The following is a 23,648-nucleotide window of genomic DNA, read 5'->3' on the forward strand; positions in this document are numbered from 1 at the left end:
GAAACCTACTATAATCCAAACACATAGAGATTCCTTATCACTATGTGAGAGATATGGTGGATAGGAATGTGATTCAGTTGAAGTATATCAATACAGGAGATCAGACAACAAACATACTTACCAAACCACTATCCAAAGTGAAAGTTGAACACTTCAAGAAAGGTCTTGGTATGATTGAGTTGTAATTTGCTTTGTAATCTGTACTAATATATGAGATGTTTAATGTGTAAACTTCTTTTGTCGTGTTATGACTTTATGGGCTCCACCCCCTGTGTACATTTCTAAGAGGTGACGATCTTTTAGATAATGAACACTTGTATTTAACATTATAAGGTGACGATCTTGTAATGTTGATATCATGCTGACTTGATATCAGCTTGACTCATGGATGTGCCATGATATGTTATGGTAGACATTATGTGACATAATGTCAATGCACATACCATAACCTGGATATAAGGAGAATCTAATATTCTCGGGCATTTTATATCCATGGTATCGCTTGTTATGTGATATCTATATCACGAGATGATGTGATATATTTCTGTGTCACGTGTTATGTGATACATCATGTCACGAGCATATGTGATATGATCCTTTGTATTATGAGGTTATGTAATACATCCTATCATGAGTGTTGAGACATGGACCAGCTAGGACTCGAACCCAAGACCTTCCATACGCTGCTAGAGTGCTCTACCACTGAGCTATTGGCCCCTCTTGGACCAATCCATCATCGGTCTGGGTGTGGCTTATTTCCAACACCAACACCCCCCCTTAAGCCACACCTCTCGTGTGCTTGGGGCTCCTAGCTTGGACCTGGCTCTGATACTATGTTGAGACATGGACCAGCTAGGACTCGAACCTAGGACCTTCCATACGCTGCTGAGTTCTCTACCACTGAGCTACTAGCCCCTCTTGGACCAGTCCATCGTCTGTCCGGGTGTGGCTTATTTCCAACACCAACAATGAGATAGGAAACATTCTTTATCACGAGATGACGTGATATTTACACTTGTCATGTACTATATGACATATTGGTTATCATGTGAAATGTGATGCTATATACTTAGATGATTATCTCAAAGTTTAAATAGCTCTCCATTTATCTTCCCTAGCTAAGAGGGAGTGTTGAAAGTTGAAACTAAGTAGCGTCGGTCAGATAAATGATTGAATGAGAGACTTCATTTATCTCTCATTCAATCATCTACCTTATCGATGGAATTACAAAACAAATGGCAGACTTTATGTTGATCAATCAGTTTGATTGAATAAACTTGTTATAGTCATCTTCATATATATTTCATGATTTCAAGTATCGATTTGCATATATCGATACTTAAACAGCATATACAAACTTGCCATTGATCGTGTTATGATCATATTACTTATGCCATGATCGTGTTCATATGTTTTAGATTAGATCGTATTAATATTGCATATCATGGTTATCGTGTATGATAACTATCACCGATTTTGGTTATCGAAGGATGTATTTGCCAAGAGTCTCCTTCCCCAGCCTCTAAACTTTTTGCTTCCATCTACCAACCTCCGAGATTATCTCTAACTCGCTATAAAAGCCCTGTTTTAATTCTATTTCCACATAGATATTAGCCACAACGCCCTTAAGCTCATTCAAGAAGTCTTCCTCAATGCCCACTAGAGATCCTAAAGCATCTCGTATCTTCAGAAGGGCTCTGGACACCAAAACTCAGAAGGTAGACCAACTAAAGAAAGCCATACTGGGGATTTCTGAAATCTATGATTAGTAGGGTTGAAGCCTGGTTTCCAATCTAAGAAATGAAAGGTCGAGCCCTGAAAGAAGAGAGGGCAACCATTAATGATGGCTTCTTTCAGGTTGCAGTCCGCACATTCTAAAAAGAAAAAATCATTTTGCAGCGGTCTGATTGAGATCATTCCTGGGAACGAGGAAGTCCACCAGGACATGATTTCATTGTTGTCCCCTTTGTAGCCGCACCATTGAGCAAACAGGGCATTCTCCTGAAGGCGGGCAATTGTTGGGTTTAAAGAATTTGAGGGAAGGACAAAAAGCTTGCTCCCCATACCTTTCCTTTTCCATTTTTGGAACTTATGATCGAAAGGAGGGACTTGCAAAGGAGGAAAGGATTTTTTGAAGCCCGAAGCCCCATTGTCTCTGTGACTAGCCGGCTCTCTCAGAGTACTGAAATGAGAGTGGGGGCACCCAGAATGTGCTTGCTTTTGGGAGGGAAAAACCTCTTTGGTCGAAACAATTAATATTATTTAAATTTTAAAAAGATTAAAGATGTAAATAAATTTAAATAAGCCCAATTTGTATGCAAGCATTGCTAGATGCAACAAGTTTTGATAAAATAATATATACTAATAGAGATATCTTAAATCGTGAGATTTTATTTTCTTAAAATTTATTCTAATTTTACTTTATAATTAATTACAAACTATTTTATTTATTTACATTATTTTCTTTATGGGTCATTGTATTTTAGTTAAAATTATTAAAAAATAATTTATTTTATTTTTATTGTTTACTTTATTTTACTTTTTATTTACTTAACTATGTTGGCTCTTTAATAACTTTGTTAACAACTTTATGTCATTATGCTCCACCCCAAATAAAATTGGTGATATCACACAATGCATACCGTGCCATTTTAAAAACGTTTTTTAATGGAAACAATCTGCCGCTGCTTTTCTAGCCTATCTTTTTAGTTTTTGGGCGTCTTCAACTTTTTATTTTTTATTTTTTAATTTTTAATTTAATTTTTTAATAGTGATAATTATTAATAATTAAATATTAAAATAATTTACTTTCGACTTTTCATGTGAATTTTTTAAAATAATAACTATTACAAATAAATTATTAGTAACTGATATATTTTTTTATTTTTTTTTACAATTATATAAATATTTAAAATAATTATTAATTATTAAAAAATTTAATATTTGATAACTCGCAATAAAATATTAATAAATAATTGAATAAATTATCAATTAAAATTATTATTTTAATCAATAATATTCAATTAAAATTATTAATTAACGACCCATAATAAATTATCAGTTATGAAATAGTATTTAAAATTAATTTAATGGACAAATTATTTAAAATATTTGACATGTCGATTTTTAGGCTTTGAGAACATGACCATGATGGCTAGAAGTTGACCATTTCAATTGTTGACGAATAACTCAGAATACACAAATGATAATTATGATAAAATTAATGTATCAGAATTGAGTTTTGATTGGGGACATGTTACTCGAATTGAGCCCAGTAAACAAGATTTTATATTCTAACAATACCAAATAATTAATAGCAAAAGATATGCAAGTAGGTAAAACTTGCTATCTTAATTGATTGAAAAGCAAAGATAAAGATAGTATTTTATGTTGCCACCAGGCAAGACACCAATTCGATACTTAAAGATTCCTATGATGAAAGCTCACAAAAGGATTGTTTTCATCACCTAATATATTGTTCCAGTTATCTGCTCCTATTTTTTTTGATCTCATGATCAATTTAGTTGTAAACTCCAAATTGCTAATCCATATAGTACAATTTTTCCTCCCAACTCAATTGTTCCAGTTATCTGCTCCTATTTTTTTGATCTCATGATCAATTTAGTTGTAAACTCCAAATTGCTAATCCATATAGTACAATTTTTCCTCCCAACTCAAGGAAATAGATAGTGCACATCGTTCTTTCTCTTTTTTCCCTTTTTTCACAATAGTCTAGAATTAACATGTCGATTCTTGAGCACTTCTTACATCATCTTTCTGATATTAATCTGTATATATAAATGCAATAATTAATTATTATTGATATAATTAAATGTTCCTCTATTTTTTGCACTAAGCAGTGAATTGGAAGTTGAGACCTAATCAGGCTGTGATGTAGCTCTATATTTATCTTATCTAAAAAGAAATACCTCACTTGTTAACTAATTCAAAGTATGGATTTCAACTGCACAACATATGTTGATATGCTTTTCGAAAAAAAAAATGAAAAGTTTTGAACTGTTGGTTTTTGTTGATCATGAATTTAGAAAAAAACCAAAGATTTACAATGCTTCCTCGTGTATAACAGGTTTTGAAGAGCTTTCTATCGATTTAGTTAATGTTGCAGAAGCACATTGTCAACTCGTAGTCCTTTCTAAGTAAGTATATATTATTCTAATTGAGCTATTTTCATCATACAAATAAAAAATATATGTTATAAATCTCCTCTATGAAGCTTCGTGGGAATAGTAGATAGTTTATACACCTTAGAAAAATAACATAATCACATCTATAAGATGTATTATATTAAGCCCACACTGAGTACCGTGAACTACTAGATTATATATTGAAAATTTCATTAAATTGAAATTAAAATGTTTCAACCACAGATTGGATACTCGGACTCAGCAAGCTGTTTTGTTACTCAGACAAGTGGACTAGGTGGAAAAAGTTGGCCAAAACTCAGCAGTTAAAAGAGTCTATAATATATGGAAAAATATTCATAATGATTTTTATTTTCTAGAATTTCAAGTTGATTTTATATTTCAGAATCAGCTATAAGTTTGACAACTGAATTTCATGATTTGGTTAGACTCAAAAGTCTCGACGGTCAGACTTTCTTGAGTCTGCAGTTTTGTGACTTGAACTCAGACTTGGTAGAAAAAACTTGGCCAAAAGTCAGCAGTAAAAGGAATATATAACATATGGAAAAAGCTAAGTTGTCGGTTTGGGTACAGGTACCAGAACCTAGTATGGCGGTATCCTTGCATAAGAGTATATATATATATATGTAGAACAGTGATACTCATTTATCAATAAATAGAATATTTAAATACCTTATTCATAATTTGCAAAAATGAAAATACTAAACATAGTAAACATATCATACATTTAAATACTATATATATTTAAATATTAAATATGCATTAAATATTATACTATTATGCTAAAAATATTTACATATAACACATTTTATATTATATGTACTTTTATTTAATATACAATCGCACCAACGATGGCAGATTAAAAGAAAAGGGAGCTTCATGTGATGATGATTCAATGGCTCACCTACGGTCACATAACGCCCTTCATGTAGCTTGCCAAGAGCCTTACCAGTCATGGTCTTAGGAGTGGCTAGTGTAAGCCTTCTAGTAGGCAAGCTCACCACCATAATGGAAAACCCAACCGCTAGGGATCTGAACATTCCACCACCTGGATTGGCTTCGTCAATTATTGGGTGCCAACTATTTGAAGTGGGCAAAATGGTAGCACTCTACCACAAGCCGCCTAAGGGAATTAGCCTTGTCAATTGGGGCAGCGTCAATGCGTGGGAGAATTGAATAGTTGCGTAATGGACCAAAGCCATACCCATGGGCGGACCTATGATGGATAGGGACGCATACCAGATCTACACAAGTACAACACACATTCTTGCCAAACTCAGTAACATAGAAAAGAAGGTGATACCGATTTTTGTTTTCTAAAATTTCAATTTGATTATTGATTTTTCCAAACTCAACAAAGTTTGACAACTAAGTCTTGTGAGATTTGGTGGACTCATAAGTCTTGATTGTCAGACTTGCGAAGCTTGCCTCAAAGTCTCAACATATTGCTTTCAATTTCTATTACCCCACCTTTGGCATATGTTTAGAGGAATAAATCAAACAGGTGATTTATAAACCATTCATGATTTTATGGTGGAGCCATGTGCAATGGCCAATAAGTTGCAAGATAATCATATGTTTTAGACTACTTTATGACATAGTTGCAAAAGTTGGACTCAACAATCACTCGGCTGACTTAAAAATTTGAAATATTCGAGACTCAGAAAAAATTCAAGGAGACACTCAGCAATAACTCAAAATATTCTTCCCAAACACACATATTACTAAATTTATGGAACATATTATAGATTTCTTTCATAAATCAATCAAAATTAGAGTTAAATGCACTTTGTACACCAAAAAAATGAGTTCACATTTTTAATACATATGAACTTAAATATTCAAACTCAATAAAACTCGCAAATTATAATTTTCTTCTACAACTTAAGCTTAGAAAAGTCGTGGAAGTGGATGGTATAGTTGCAGTTGCCTCAACAAGAGCCTCCACAAAAGTCTTAGATATAGGATCAAGATGTATATGAAATGAACCCACCCTTGATGGATTGCCAACTTGTAATGTCCCCGGGGACATTAGGAAATCCATTTAAATAATTAAGTTTAAGTTGTCAAAACATAAAACTTTAAAGACAACTTAATTTAATTATTTATTAAAGCTAATTAAAGTGACTTTAATATCATCAAATTATAAAATAAAGTCACTTTACTATTAAAGGGGAATACCAAGAGACAGGAAGGGGAAATCGAAGAGTCATAGGGTTGCGCTTTAAAAGAACTTTGAGAGGCTTATTCGGTTTATGTTTGGAGATTGATTCTCTTGGAGAGTTTTTGGAAAGCTCTAGTTTCCAGCGGGTTTGGGGACGCAAACCTTCGAGCTTGGAGACAGTGGACGAAAACCCATTGTCATTTGGAGTTATCACGCAACTGACTCACATGTGCTTCAAATGCAGTTTGCTGGTTGTCCAATCTGACTGTATATTCTATGGCTGGGATTGGTAATTTTTGTTGATGTTCTACTGAGGATTTTAATGCAATATTGATTTCTAATTTCAGAACTATTATTTCAGTCTGAAAATTAATGAATTTTAGTTTAATTTGATGGCGTATTGAAAACAATTGCATGCAAATTGTTGTTTAAATTTTATGTGGATCATTTGGTAAAAATCTAGAACAAATATCCTAAGGGATTATTTCAGTGGTATCAGAGGCTCGCCTGTGAAAATTCACAAGTGAAAGAAAGGTGCAGCTGGGTTGCAAGGTTAGATTTAAAGATTGGAATTATTAAAATTTGTAAAAGTCTTCCTAAAACAAAGTACAGGACTCGGAGATAAATTTGTTGAATAAAGATGATTAAAGCTTTGGTTGAAGTTGTGCTGGTCTAGATGTGGCATACAGTTGTTTGAATCGTGGCTACTTCTTGCATACGGTGATTAAGTTGTTTTGGTGTCTAGCCACATGTATTGAAGGGTGTTTTCATTGTGCCACTATGTGGATATCTTGGGAGAGTCATAACGTATTTGTGCGACGTTTTTTTCAGCCTTGCGCAAGAGTTTGGAAAGCGCTTATGCAATCTTTGTGTGGCCGAGCTGTGTCATCTTCTGAAGCCGTTATAAATTCTTAACAATCGAAGAAGTTGAAGGTGCATTCTTTGAAGTCCAAACTGTTAGCAGATCGTTGTGTTTGGGTGTTTAATTTCCTAGCCGTATTTGGTGTTGGCCGTAAATCGCACCATTCCCTTGCGGAACTAAATGTCCGATGCAGAGGTGGTGCTTCATTTCCATTCTTATCGAAGTATAAGTTGAGCATTTGGTAGAAGTCGATTCAACTTCTCCGCTGCGTGTGAATAATTGGTGGGAGCATTGATTGCTTGTCTTGGATAATTAGGGTGAAATCGAAACATCTTCTGGTGCGGGCTCTTCCTATTTGGCGGACCATGAGTACCGTCGAACATATTCTTTCTTGGGCGTAATGGCTGTGAGCTGAAGCTATCATTTAAAGTGTCATTGTATTCGACCAAATTCATCTTGTGAAGGCGCAAGTGTTTGGGATGTGCAGAGCCGTTGTTATCACTTAGCCATTTTCCTCAGAAACCGTTACTTTTCTTTGTCGAGCTATTGGTAGGTGATCACTGGCATTGAGGATTATTATTTAAAAACGTATCTTGAAACTGTGTACGACGTTGGGCAATTAATTTTGAGTGGCGTTAACTATATGCTAAAGGAACCAGAAGCAAAGCAATTGTTGTGTGGGTTAATGCAGCTGCGGTGCCAATTCAGAAGTTTACCTTGGTTTGTTGTTTTTCCTCCAAGCCGTTCAAGTTGGGCTGAACATCTGAAGTTTGAAAAATTCATAGAAGTATCGTGCCTTTCCACATATCGGGGCTGATTTACTGATGATGACTCCTCTATATTTGGCTCATATGATTGAAATAAATATTTGGGGGACAAGAATAATAGGAAGGATCTAAATATTTCAAAACAGATTTGTTGGTAACAGACATTGAATAACCGAATTTCTTTATTACCGGGTTGTTGTGCAAGAAAGAATAGCTTATATCAAGCAGGGTCAGACATCTGAAGGGCATGTTGAATGTATCGAATTTTGGTGAAGAGACAGTGTGGAATTTCCTGGCTATTGGGAACGTACACTCCTAGTGGTGACTCCTTCCACGCTCTTGGAAGACAGTCTAGGGAATGGTCTAATTGTTGAGTAGCAAATTTAACAGAAGATTCATTAAACTATTCGCCTATTACCAGCAAGAAAACGATTACCAGCAGATACTTGTTGAGACATCAAACAATAGTTGGTCGCGACTACTCTGAGAGACGGCATTCATCAAAAGCTGGGCGCATTATCTGGAGTTTGGGTTGATTGCAGGAGTATCTGGGCGAAATAATAGGAGAATAGGCTGGTCGTAGGAGAAGCTGGGCGCATTATTAGGCGCGTGGGTTGATCGCGCGAGAAACTGGGCGAGTTTTTCTTCAAAGCCGCACCCTACGAAACTCAACTGATGTGTGCAGGTTGATCATTCAATGTTGGCCGAACTGTATTATTTAATGTTTGACAAAATATATCTACATTGGCTGTTAGCATGCAAATCAAGTTCTAATATCAGATTGGAAAGCACTGAGTATTTCCTTTTGTGAATTAATAGGATTTGTTATTACTGCAAATATACTGTATTTTCTGAAAAAATACATATTCATTGTCTTGGTTTTGATTGAGCACCAACTGTATGACAAAATTACATGTGGGTTCGGATATCTTTTAAAATACAAATAAACAATTGCAAACTCAGAACAAACCAAACAGTGAGCAGCCTGCAAGCGATTTGTTTGACAAAAATTCCTGTGAATAGAAGAGGCCAAATCACTATGACAGGGGGGTTTCTTTACAGTGATTAAGATCACACAAATCTGAATATTGAGAAGAACACTCCTAATTAAGGAGGAAATATTTGAAGATTGGAGCACATCAATATAGTGATATTTTATAGTGTTTGCACTGTAGTCAGCAATCGTTGGGTATCATACAAAGGCATCTAACGCATTGACAGTACAATCTAAATTTGCTTTTACCACGCCTATCTGGAAGTGCGAATTGGAGGGGGTGCTGGAAGTCGTTTGGTTGTGTAGGACAGAAGACGTCGTGACCACTGAATTTGAATGTTGAAGATTATAGCAGTCACTACTAGCAAAATGAACACGATTAGCTGCTAGAGCGTATGATATGCAATCAGCTTGAACTCAAATATACTCTGGGTGTAGTTGACTGTTACTGTTGCTGAGCGAAGTGGGGGTCCAGACCGGGAGTAACTTTGTTTTGGCAGCCTATTACAGAAGAAGAGGGGAACAGCAGATTAAGCAAGAGTGGTTCAGGCACTTGGGCTTGTAATATTTCTGCTATCGCCCCTGCAAGTGGAGACTCCTGGGCTGTGAGAGGCGTGAGTTGTACTTATTATTGAACTGCAATGTGTTGGAGACAAGCAATTAAGCTGGCTGTGGAAGGTTCGACTGAAGATAGCTAACCTGGGCACACGTGTATTGGCAGCATGGAGACTAATAGTGCAGCAGGCTGAGCAAGTTAGAGTTGGGCATTTTGGTTTGAAGACTTGCATTATTCCACCTCAGCAGTAGCCAGGTAGCAACAAAACATCAGACTACTTCTACATTTCACTTTACTAGTTGACAACTGTTTGTCAAAAAATTCTTCATAGACTGTTGATGAAATCATAGCACGCAGGGCAGTTTATTACAGAAATCTACAGATAAGGAAAAAAAAATCAGTTTCAATGATAGGCTGCCAAGTGTTTGACGAAATGCTAAACCAAGTAAACTGAGTTAATTAGTGCAGAATGATAGGGGCCTTTACAGTGGTACCTAATCAGAGTTCTTTCAATTGAACCATGGCAACAGAGGACATTAAACAATTGGCCAGCATACTTCATATAGCAGGCTGCAAGCTCAGTGAACATTCTCAGTCAAGGGATGATGTTTTAAACACTTTGAATAAGGTAGAGGAATGTTTGATTCATGTTGACCAGTCACCCCATGATTTGTTATAGTTGGCTATGTCTCCTGTAGTGGATGCCTTGAAGCAACCCAAGTGGCTTAGACATCCAGATGAAGAAATTAAGTTGTTGGTGTCTACCTGCTTATTTGAGATTATGAGGATTTCAACACCTGTAGTTCTTTATAAGGATGATACTATGAGAGAGATTTTACAGTTGATTGTGGATAGTTTCCATGGGTTACATGATGTTAAAGCTCTCACTTTTGGTAAGAGGGCTAAAATCTTAGATATTATGGCATGGACTAGATCATTTGTCCTTATGTTGGATCTCCATTGTGATGAGTTGATTCTGCAAATGTTCAATTGTTTCATTGTTGAGATAAGGAAGCGTCATCCAAACAAGGTGAAGTTGGATATGTTCGACATCTTGTCCATGATCCTTGACGAAAATGATGAAGTTTGTAAGCAGTTGCGGTCTGAGTTGTTAGGCATGTGGAGAAGAGAGCTACATGTTTCAACTGCAGCCTATGATCTCTCAAGAAGCTTGGTTGAACAGAAAATTGAGAAATTCAAGGAAGTATTGTCTAAAGAGGAGCTAAGTTCATTGGGTTTTCAGATTTCAGAATCTCCAAAAAAAAAAGTAAGAACCAAATGAGAAGGGAGAAGATTTGTTTCTCATGTCAGGAGGCTTGGACACCAGAACATAATTGTGGAGTTAATAAGGAGAAAAATCTATCGCAGCCAAGTAGAGAAGAGGACCAAGATATAGATGATGGTGCCTTAATTCATGAAGAACAAGCTGAAACAAATATGCCTGATAGTTCCCAAGCAATTGAGGATGATATTATGGAGAGAGAATCAGTTGCTACAGGTGAGAGGTATACAAAACTCCTAATTGGTGATTTGCAGATTACTATTGATAAAACTAGTGAAAAGAAGAACTCTTTTGGTGAATACATATATAATCACAATGTTGTTTCATTACTACATCATGAAGAGTGCATGGCATCGTCTAGAGAATCCATTAAGTGTGATAGTAATAATGCTTCCACAATTGAGAACAAAACAGAAAATTTACTGTGTGACTGCACATGTTCCTTAGATGAATTTGAAATTAAGTCTTTATCATTGCAAGATAAAAAGGACAGATTTTTAGTCACAGAGGAGAGAGTTATGCAAGTATTAACAAGGGCGGATGGATCTCACAAATGCATTGAGGACCTTACTTGGAAAACTCAAACTGAGGAGAGACACAAGGGAGTTGCAAGTGGAGTCACTAGTACTCAGTTGGGGACAATCAAAGAATCTTTTGAAGGGATGAAATCAGATTACTTGCAGCTGCTAATGGATAGAGATCTTGCTATCAAATTTGCGGAAGACAATGAAAGTGAGATTGATGATCTTTGTTACCAGCTAAGCATGACCCATTTCTCTCTACACAAATCAGATGCATATTATGTCTACAACCAAAGTACAAGAAGTTGATACAAGGGAAATGGAGATCAAACAAATAGTAGTTGGGATTGATGAACTCTTAAAGAAGAATTGGGAGACAATGATCCTAGCAATTCACATACTAAAGACATCCAAGAAGTTGATGAAATGATTGAAGAATTCCACAAGGAAACACCTTGCAGCCTTGTAACTTCATTTGAAGAAGATGCATTTGATACACCACCACCTTTGCTCACTTGGGATGGACATGTGACAAGTCAAGTTTGGGTGAATTGTGATGAGCCCAATAAAAGTATTGAGGAGTCTAAATTTCTTATTTGGGACAGAAAAGGTTTATCTTCGTAGTCACATGAATTTGCAGCTTTTACACATAGAAATATTAATGAACAGGGGACTACAAGTGTTGGAACCCATAATGCGAGTATTGGCCAAAAATATTTCAGTGAAGAGGTGTTTGGAAGGGATGAAGATATGACACAAAGTGAAGGCATACACACCACATTCTTGAGATTGCCATCTATTTCTCTTGATGGGGCAGCGGTATATTTGTTGATTGGTGACTTCATACTCTTTGATTTCTTTTGGACTAGTGGCTGTCCTAGTTGGAATCATATAACACTTCCTGATTTTACATTGAATACATCAGCGATTCAGTGGTATGGGAATGTTGATGAATGCAAGTGTGGGGGGTTTCCCTTTGATTGGCATTGGTTTGGTGACATGTTTGAAATCATTTATGTTGCTGATCAGAGTTACGGCAGCGAATTTGGGTATTCCTTCATGGTGGTTTATGGGCATGAGAGGGTTCATCTTCATCTTGTCCTGTTGTTCTACATGTATGGACGATTACTTCAAGGTGATTGATTGATCGATTCTTTCATTACTTATAGCGGGTTCTACAAGTTGATATGGGATCCAGGTAGTGATATATCTGGTGCATTGGCTCTTGCGGACCATGATATGATGCTACACCATGGGTATGCAGATGTTTTAGTCAGCATGGCGCAGCGTATTTGTAGAACAATGTTCCTGAGGATGGCTTGGGATCCAGGTACTGGTATGCAAATCCATGATTGCTTGAGGACAAGCAATCTTTAAGAAGGGAGGATTGTAATGTCCCCTTTTTGGGACATTAGGAAATCCATTTAAATAATTAAGTTTAAGTTGTCAAAACAGAAAACTTTAAAGACAACTTAATTTAATTATTTATTAAAGCTAATTAAAGTGACTTTAATGTCAACATCAAATTATAAAATAAATTCGCTTTACTATTAAAGGGGAATACCAAGAGACAGGAAGGGGAAATCGAAGAGTCACAGGGTTGTGCTTTAAAAGAACTTTGAGAGGCTCATTCGGTTTATGCTTGGTTTTATGTTTGGAGATTGATTCTCTTGGAGAGTTTCTAGGAAGCTCTAGATTCCAGCGGGTTTGAGGACGCAAACCCTCGAGCTTGGAGGCAATGGACGGAAATCCATTGTCAGTTGGAGTTATCACGCAGGTGACTCACATGTGCTTCAAATGCAGTTTGTTGGTTGTCCAATCTGACTGTATATTCTGTGGCTGGGATTGGTAATTTTTGTTGATGTTCTATTGAGGATTTTAATGCAATGTTGATTTCTAATTTCAGAACTATTATTTCAGTCTGAAAATTAATGAATTTCAGTTTAATTTGATGGTGTATTGAAAACAATTGCATGCAAATTGTTGTTTAAATTTTCTATGGATCATTTGGTAAAAATCTGGAACAAATATCCTAGGGGATTATTTGACAACCTCTCCATCTGCCCCATCATAAGTTGCCACATTCGCTTTCCATTCAACATCTGTCTCAAAATTAGTATCTCATTAGTTGTAAATAGTCAATCCACATCAACATCCTCAACAACTTAATCCAAATATGGATCAATGTCAATGAAGTCAATCACATGATGTGTATCTTGGCTCACTAATTTTTTTCATGTAGCTGATGATTGTGTTGCACAAAGACAAAGTTATTCAAGTGGATTTGAGTCAAGTTCTTGTACTTCTTTGTGGGAATTGCCTTAGAAACACTCCAATTGTGTTTATAACCATCATAAGTGTTATTGTAATACCACCCTAGATTTTTTTTTATAATAATATCAACTAAAAGAGAGATGCTCAACATCCTCCCCACTTTATAATCACCTAGATCCTAGAATGGGCAAGGTCAGAGCATACAATTTTTTGAAATATAGAATTACATGAAATGCACTGCTGAAAGGAAAGCATCAGGCAGCAAGCCAACCAATACCACTTATTCAGTAGGGTGCATATGCATAACAAAAATAGGGGCACATCCGCATATTCAATGGGAAAGGTCATACAATATTGAAATGTAAAACAAGCTTCTTCCACTTATTTAGTGGTGAGCGATTACAATTAGATTACTTATCCACTGGTAAGTAGCAACAATAAACCAAGAATAAACTCATTTGTGGTACTACCATCCGGTGTTACAATTTGGAACGCGTGAGAGATATATCTTTCGGTGGTATAACCATCTAAAGCATTACAATATTAAAACAAATGCATCATAAATACCGGTAACTCCTGATATAAATTGCTGGCATTAAACCGACTCCTGTAACTCTCCACAATAGTGCAAAATATCATAAACCCAACAACCTGTTAAGTTCTTTCAAAATTTTGTGATCAAAATAGAAGAGATGGAGATATGATCTGAAAGTTGTATTTTATCTGCTATAGCGTGTTTTAAAGATGCACCACACTTATCAATTTCGGTGTGTTCATCATCCTCAATGTAAGCATGCTATATAAGTGGATGAGGGGTTACGTAGTGAAGAGATGTGTCTTCCCACGTGGGAAGACACCTCTCTTCCCTACGTACCTCTCACCACAGTATATAAACTAGTCACCGTTTACTTACCCGATCAGAAGGAGTGCGACTTGTTTGAGAATCGCTTTACCACCCGATACCATGAACGGTGTAACTATTGGTCAAACGCGATAAGTTAACTTTGGTTTTATTTATCATTAGCTAACGTTAACATATTAGTATATGTAATCAAATTTATATATATATATATATATATATATATCGGAAGCATGAAATAGTACGACCGACGTTACAAAATTAACACTCCCTCTTAACTAGGGAGGACACATTTCATGTTAGAGAAAACATCACAATTCATCCATTGATTGTGAAGAGAGGAGATATCACACCATAGTGATATTCAGAGATATGGTTCAACAATGAATATCAAGTCTCATGATACTCACCATAACTCATAGTTATCAAGTAAGGTATGTGCACTGGCATCAAGTCACATGATGCCTACCATACTGATAATGATTTCATGGCATGTCCATGAATATTATGTTCATAATATTCACCATGAAGATCTCTATCATAATTATGGTTTATTTAATGATATCAACCAACAGATATCTACCATAATGTCTTAGAGATATATATACTATCATGACATGTCCACAGATATCAAGTCACATGATATCCATCAAGATAGTTAAATTGATAATTGTAAAATCGACACCTTACAATATCAATTTGAAACAAGTGTTCATTATTGAAAAGTTGTCACCCTTCAATAATGTTCACAGAAGGCCCATGCAATCATGGAGTCACACACATGACAAATAAAAGAGTTTACACACTAAACATCTTTAAATATATTAGTATATCAGAATAAATGAGACTCTATCTCAAAATTAAATAACATTTTCAACCATACCAAGTTTATCTCTAAAGTGTTCAATCTTGATCCTGGAGAGAGGCTTGGTAAGAATGTCTGCAATCTAATCACCTATACTAATATAATTCAATCGGATCACATTCCTTTCCACCATATCTCGAACATAGTGATAAGGAATCTCAATGTGTTTAGACCTGTCATGAAATACTGGATTCATTGAAAGCTTGATGCAGCTCTGATTGTCACAGTAGATGACAGTAAGATTTAAGGGCTGACCAAACAATCCTACAAGCAATTTCCGGAGCCATACAGCTTCTCTTGCTCCCATGGAGGCTGCAATGTATTCAGCTTCTGTAGAGCTATGAGCAACTGAAGACTGTTTTCTACATATCCATGAGATCATTCCTGATCCTAAACTGAAGCAACATCCTGATGTACTTTTCCTGTCAACTATGCTTCCAGCCCAATCAGAATCAGTTAATCCATGTAGGTCAAGTTCTACATGTTTATATTTCAAACCAAAACCAATAGTTCCTCGAAGATATCTCAGAATATGCTTTGTAGAAACAAGATGTATTTCCCTAGGTTCACACATGAACTGACTTAGTGCATTTACAGCATAACATATATCAGGTCTTGAGTTTACCAAATACATCAGAGATCCAATAATCTGCCTGTAGAGTGTAGGATCTGCAAACTTTGATTCTGCAGCTGTTTCCTTTAGCTTGTGCAGATTTGTCTCCATAGGTGTGGTCATGGATCTACAATCCAACATTCTAAATCTCTTGAGTATATCAATGGTGTATTTTCCTTGATTAAGGATTATACCATCTGCCTGTTGCCAAACTTCCAATCCAAGGAAGTAGTGAAGAATTCCTAAATCTTTCATATCAAACTTAGAGGCTAATTCTTTCTTACATCGAGAAATACAATTATCCTCTCCTGTGATTAGTAGATCATCAACATAAAGAATAAGAATTAATAATTCACCATTGATTACCTTGTAGTAGAGATTTGGATCTGCTTCATTCTTGAAAAACCCTAATTCCAAGAGATAGTGATCAATTATTTCATACCATGCTCTGGGGGCCTGTTTCAGTCCATAAAGAGCTTTCTTTAATCTGCAGACATGTGATTCAGCCTTATGAATCACAAAACCTTCAAGTTGCTCCAAATAAACTTCTTCTTCAATATTACCATTAAAAAAAGCAATCTTGACATCCATTTGATGGGCTTTCCATCCTTTAGATGCTGCAATAGCCAAAACTGCTCGGACAGAAGTGTATCTGGCAATAGGAGCAAATGTCTCTTCATCGTCAATTCCTTTTTTCTGTGAGAAACCTACAGCAACAAACCTTGCTCTGTGCTTCTCAATGCTGCCATCTGCTGCATGTTTGATTTTGAAGAGCCATTTAGAAGATACCACAAATTTGCCTTTAGGCCTAGGCACAATATCCCAGACATCATTTTTCAGAATTGACTGATACTCTTCTGACATAGCATCTTTCCAAACTTGATGCTTGAGCGCATCTCCAACACAGGAAGGCTCTGCATCAATGATCTCACTCATCAAGGCAGTATAACTGGAAAATAGGTTAGGTCTCTTACTTTCTCTGAAGGTTCCCTTCGGAGCAACATAATTTTCAGCTTCTTGAAGCATCTTTTTAGCCCAAAGTGGTCTCTTCCTAGTTTCGGGATAATTTTCTTCTAAAGGTAAGCCTTGAACTTCATGCTCAGCATCTTTAGGGGTCTCCCTCTGAATCTCAAGGGTGGAATCCTCATCCAAGCTTGTAGGAGGATCTTGGTGTTCTAATTCATTAGAGATTTTGGACCTCCTGAATGCTATGTCTTCCTCAAAGATGACATCTCTGCTTAGTTCAATTTGTCTTTGACCAGGTATGTATATTTTGTAGGCTTTAGAGGTTTCACTGTACCCAACAAATACTCCTTTCTTTCCAGAAGGTTCTAACTTTGACCTCTTTTCTTTGGGGACATGAATATAGACTGGACACCCAAAGATCCGGAAATGACTTATATCAGGTTTATTGCCAGTAAAGGCTTCTTCAGGGATTTTATTGTCAAGAAGAGAATGAGGACATCTATTTTGAATGTACACAGCTGTCCTAGATGCTTCAGCCCAAAATGAGGTTTCTATATTTTGGTCAAGCAACATAGCCCTAGCAGCTTCTACTATAGTCCTATTCTTTCTTTCAACTACCCCATTTTGTTGTGGGTTATAAGGTACAGTTAACTCCCTCTTAATCCCAACATTTATACAATAATCTTTAAACATATCAGAAGTGTATTCCCCCCCATTGTCTGTTTTTAAGGTTATGATTTTCTTACCTGTCATATTTTTTGCAAGAGCTTTGAATTCCTTAAATTTAGAAAGGATTTCATCAGACTCTTTGTACCTCAGAAAATATATCTAGGTCTTCCTAAAATAATCATCTACAAATATTACATAATATAAAAATCTCCCTAATAAGGGTACAGACATGGGTCCACATAAATCAAAATGAACTAATTCTAATACATTTTTGGATTTACAGTTGCTAGAATTAAAAGACCCTTTGGTATTCTTTCCCAAGGCACACCCTTTGCAGGCTCCTTTAGATTTTTGACTTAGCTTGGGTAAGCCGATCACCATCTTCTCTATCTTAGGTAGGGCATGGAAATGAAGGTGCCCTAATCTTCTGTGCCAAAGTTCATTCGAATCTGGAGTCTCATGAATCAAGGCTAGAGGTGGAGTGGTGCAAAGTCTGTAGAGGCTCCCTTGTCTTACTCCAATGGTGTGGGCTTTCTTGATGGTGGAGTTCTTTGGCCAAGCAAGTACCTTTCCCTCCATAAAAGTTAATCTGTAACCCTTATCTTCAAGTGCAGAAACTGAGACAAGGTTTCTCTTTATACCAGGTACAAATAGAACTCCAATCAGCTATAGGGATATGCCTGACTTTAGGTTGATATTGCAGGTTCCTAGTTTCTATTCCCATAACTGGATAATTTGAGTCATCACCAATTGTCACTTCTTCATTTGAACTTTCCACAAGTGTATCTAGGTGCTCACGAAATCCAGTGATGTGTCGAGATGCTCCGCTGTCAATCACCCATGTGTTGAAATTGGAGGTGACTTGACTAGAGAGGGTTGAGTAGAAGACTAGCTTCTCGAAATTACTCCCTTTCTTAATTTTTGCCATTGAAGCTTGTTGTTTAATCCTGTCTGGACACTTCATTGCATAGTGCTCATATTGGTCACATTTGAAACATTGTACTTCAGAAATGTCTCTCTTCTTCTTTGAAGACCTCTTCCCATTTGAGTTGTTGTCCCTCTCTCTCTTAAAGTTCTTCTTCTTTCCTTTCTTGTGGGAATTAGAGTTTAGAACTTGAATGTCTTCATTACCATTGTTTTGTTTTATTCCTCTTGTGACAAGCCGAGATTCCTCTTGAATGCAATCAGTTTTCAACCTATCAAACTTAGGAAATTTAGAACGAGCACTGATTCCTTGAATGAACGATTCCCATGAGGTAGGAAGTCCATTTGGGGCCATCATAGCAAGTTCTTTGTTGTCTACTAGATGTCTAATAGTGGATAGTTGATCCCTAAGCTCAGTGATCCTCAAGAAATAGGATGTAATTGTTTCTCCTTTATTCATCTTTATATGGTGTAGTTGATTCTTTAGGGTGAGAGCCCTCCTAGTGTTGTTGATTTCATAAATGTCAGCTAGTGCTTTGAACATCTAAAAGGCCGTCTCATATTTAGAAATAACTAGTACAATGTGGTCTCTTACTGAATCCACAATTATCTTAAGGGCCTTCTCACTGTCCTTGCTCCACTGAATTTTCTCTGTATCATCAAAGGGTTCAGGAATTTCACTTTTGACATGGGAGTCAATTTTATTTTCTTTCAAAACAAGCATGATCCTGAATTTCCAAGATACAAAATTTGATGCTCTAGCTAATCTATCTTCAAACCTAACTCCGGTTGCCATTAGGATTATGGGAATGTGATCTTAGTAAGAGCCTGGTGAAAGTTTATGAGATCATTACAGAATTTTAATATGATCTTCCTTAACTTCACTCTGATACCATGTTAAGTTCTTTCAAAATTCTTCGATCAGAATAGAAGAGAAGGAGATATGATATGAAAGTTGTATTTTATCTGCTATAGCGTGTTTTAAAGATGCACCACACTCAATTTCGGTGTGTTCATCCTCCTCAATGTAAGCATGCTATATAAGTGGATGAGGGGTTACGTAGTGAAGAGATATGTCTTCCCACGTGGGAAGACACATCTCTTCCCTACGTACCTCTCACCACAGTATATAAACTAGTCACCGTTTACTTACCCGATCGAAAGGAGTGCGACTTGTTTGAGAATCGCTTTAGCACCCGATACCATGAACGGTGTAACCGTTGGTCAAACGCGATAAGTTAACTTTGGTTTTATTTATCATTAGTTAACGTTAACATATTAGTATATGTAATCAAATTAATATATATATATATATATATATCGGAAGCATGAAATAGTACGACCGACGTTACAAAATTAACACAACCCAGCTATGAAATGGCAATGATATAGCAACTATTTTTTTTATATTCCATATCGTTTACAAATATTTTGCTCATACAAGCATCAACTTGAGACCATTAAATGACACTAATATTTGCTCATATCGAGCAACCACAACCATGACACTGATACTAGCTCATTTCGAGCAACCACACTAGAATCAACCCATGGAAGACCAAGAGTCACAAATTGAAAACATCATTTATTTTATCTTCCACTATTGTGTAGTTTCTCTTCTATGATATTTCATTTTCTTATAAGCTTACCATCCTCATTGCAAATATACTTTAAAATGCTTAAAATTTGATAAATTATTGATTGGAACGTCCTATAGAGCAGAGTGGGCACCCCTTAAAAATAAATCAGAGATAGTTCCTCTTTTTATCTTAAATTCAAATCTTGGTTTCATTACTGTCTGTCTGGCATATCATATCAGATATTTAATGGAGTAATAAAATTAATCGAAATTTTAAAAATAAGTGCTTCGAACATTAATCTGATCCTCATCTGCAGATTTGTGGACAAACTACAAACTACCATTCCTGGTTTGAACGTGAAGCAACAGTTGCATCTTCTTTGTAATATATATGGACTGTCATTGATTTGTGAACATGCCGGAGACTTTCTAGCCACTGGATACTTGACCAGAAGGCAGGCAAACCTCGCAAGGAGTCAACTCAGACGTATTTTCTCTCATGTAAGTTTCTTATATACGTCTCATCTCTTCTTCATTGTTTCTCTTTTCTGTCAATTATTTTTCTTCCTGGACAAAACTCTCAATAAATATTAATAATCTTAAGATAATGCAAGTAGAACTGCTTTTCTTGATTTTTAATATATGAGCTTCCATTAAACCAAATACAATTGAAGCTTTTTGTCAGGTCTATATCATTTGAAATTTTTGAATTATTTGAGAAAAGTTGGAAGCTCTTCTGCCTGTTCATATGGGTGGTTTTTGGTGATTCTTAGAGGCCAAGCACTCATTCTAAAATACATCAACAGATTTACTAATTGAAAAAAAAATGCTTTCCTTCACCTTCTGGATTCAGGTGCGTCCAAATGCTATTGCGTTGGTTGATTCCTTCAATCATACAGACCATTACTTGGGTTCAGTCTTGGGTCGCTATGATGGTGATGTGTATACACATCTTTACATGGAAGCCATGAAGGACCCTTTCAACAACGCTGATGTTATCGATGGATACAAGACTACATAGAGCCTATTATTAAGCAACAAAAGTTTCCAGCTTCAAAGCTCTAATATCCTCCAGTTCGGAACTGATGGGCATCATACCGTGAAGTATATTTCCTTTCTTGCCTTGACATATGACCTGATTAAAACTTGTTTGCTCCAATCCAATTTGATTCACCCAAAGTATTTAATATCTATTGAAGTGAATATTTAAGGAATACTGTTTTATTTTATTAGCATTTCCGTGTGTCACATTTATCTCTATATTTCAGAGGATCATTTATTACATCTTATGATTATGAGAATGATGCCATGTTTCTATTTATTTCTATCCTACGATTGCTTTTAGTGACCTTAGTGATAAATTTCGTGTTCGATACACATTATTCTCTGAAGAATTGTTTATAATTATTTTGTATTAATTCACTAAGTTATCAGTTGGGATTGGGGTATGGGGCAGGGGTTCAGGTATAACTGTCATTGATTACTTTATTCGTTTAGTACAACTTGAGTGTAATGTCCCTAATCTGGTATATTAGAAAAACTATGGCTTCTTTTTCTTTTTGTGTTTTTTATTTTTTTCAGCATAGGTGATTGAAAACAAAATACAATAAATTAACTCTGTGCTAAGAGAAATCTTGTTAGAATTTGATCAAGCATTCATCAAATAATTGACATTTAATTTCATATTACAGTTGGTTTTAGATCTGTCCTAAGGGAGTAGTAATTCAGTCGATTAGATTTAATAATTCAACTCAAAAACAAGAAGGATTGAATGAATGAAATTTTTTAATGACATTCACAAGATCAGGCAGTCTATGGGAACCAAGATTGAAAAGAGCACAATTATCCCAAAAGAACCAACCAACAAACCCCAACCTCAACTTCTGATTGAGCACCATTCTTTGCTAATCATGGTACTTCAGCTATGAATTTTGATATTTGTTCCTCAAATAGAGTAGTTAGAAACTCAACTTTTAGAATATGAGCATATTTAGCTTGAATGTCCTCATATGTCGAACACTCCACGATGTAATGTCATTTGTTTCCACCAACCTTAAAGTGCAAATACAACTAACCTTGTCAACCTATTCCTCTTTGGGTGTTTTCCACCTCCCTGTTTTGCACCTAAGATGTTGCAAGCTAATTCTTAACTATGCTATTAGCATTTAGCTTTCATTTTATATATCTCTATATAGTATTTTTGTTGATGGTCACATGTGGGATCGAAATGTTTGACATAGTATTCCCTTTTTTAACCCAAGATCTTTTTTTGTCACAAAAGTTTGCACCCTTGTTGAACACTAGTGCTCAACAACCTTGTGAAACATGGATACAACCTCCAAGTGTCTTCGGAGAAGGTCAGCTTCCTTATCAATCAAGGTGCAGTGTTGGACCAACCCTACACTTATAAAACCTATTCTAATAATCTGAGGGGAAAAGGGGAGAAGGAATGGTGAAAGGGAAAAGAGGTGATACACCTAGATTGAAATATTTTTCTTCTCCTGCCTGTGAATGTGCAAGGCATCAATGAACCACCCAAAGATATACACAAATCTCAATCCAACAACTATCTTCAAAGAAAAGCAGAGAGGTTAGATCCTAGCTAGATGTTGAGAGGGATTGAGGGATGTCCACAGACAATATACGCGAGCAATGATTAACACAAATTGAAATCTAAAGACAAAAGAAAGAAATATTGTCAAATAAGAAGTGAGAAAAACACACAATGTCTTCTACAACAAAGATAAGGTAAGACAGACGATCCATTAACATAAAGGCAAAGCGATTTACAATTGCAGAAAATACAAAAATTTTGCAAGAGAAAAGGGAGAAGAACCCTTAGAAAGAGTTAAAAAAAATTGCCTTTATAGATTAGGCATAACTTAGATGAATACTAGGTTCGAAAACCCTAACCAGCTAGGGTTAGGTTACAAAAAAGAGAGGATCAGATCAGATGGATTGATCTGATGGTTGCATGTCTGAAAAAATCACCCAGAACTAGGAAATAGCAACAATCCTTGAAAAAAGGGAGAATCCTTACAAAGATAGTGTCTGATAGTCCTCTACTAGGACCAAAAAGTCACTGAATTCACCGAATCAGAGAGAAAAAGGAAAGTTGCTAAGATGGTGGAGGAAATCCTCGTGGAGGAAGGTCACCTGAGAGAGAGAGAGAGAGAGAGAGAGAGAGAGAGAGAGGGAGAGAGAGAGAGAGAGAGAGAGATGCTGCAGAAAAAGCCAAGAAACCTAAGACTGCTCCAGCTCCAGCCAAACCTAAGGTGACAGGGTCTTCTCTCGCTTCGGTGAAGACACCTCCGACTCAAACAGAACCCTCTAGCTCATCAGTTAAGGGCAAGGGTGTTCTGAGGAAGAAGCAGAAACCATAGAGGGAGTATGTAGCAGTATCTTCGGTGGCATCTAAGACGGAGTCAGATGCAGAGATCCAAAAAGCCTCCAAGAAAGGAGAATTTGCAATGGTAATCTAGAAACCTTAATATGGTGAAGAGAGGAAAGGGCAGAAAGAGAAGAAAGTAAAATCTGAACCTGTTCCATCCAGCAGGCCAACAAGAGGACGGGAGAGTCAAATTTGACTT

At 36.2% G+C, this 23,648-nt stretch overlaps 1 protein-coding gene across 1 annotated transcript in view; it reads left to right on the forward strand.

Annotated features, from left to right (window-relative positions):
• Positions 1-21,379, forward strand: part of LOC131066990 (peroxisomal acyl-coenzyme A oxidase 1) — a 227,274-nt gene extending 205,895 nt beyond the window's left edge. The window contains exons 12-14 of the mRNA XM_058001895.2: positions 4,088-4,157; positions 20,376-20,559; positions 20,912-21,379. Of these exons, the coding sequence (XP_057857878.2) occupies positions 4,088-4,157; positions 20,376-20,559; positions 20,912-21,079 (422 nt within the window). The 3' untranslated portion in view covers positions 21,080-21,379. The remainder of the gene's footprint in view (positions 1-4,087; positions 4,158-20,375; positions 20,560-20,911) is intronic.
• Positions 21,380-23,648: the final 2,269 nt, after the last annotated feature.

Source organism: Cryptomeria japonica, chromosome 3, assembly GCF_030272615.1.
Source record: "Cryptomeria japonica chromosome 3, Sugi_1.0, whole genome shotgun sequence".
In the NCBI taxonomy this organism is placed as follows: Eukaryota; Viridiplantae; Streptophyta; class Pinopsida; order Cupressales; family Cupressaceae; genus Cryptomeria; species Cryptomeria japonica.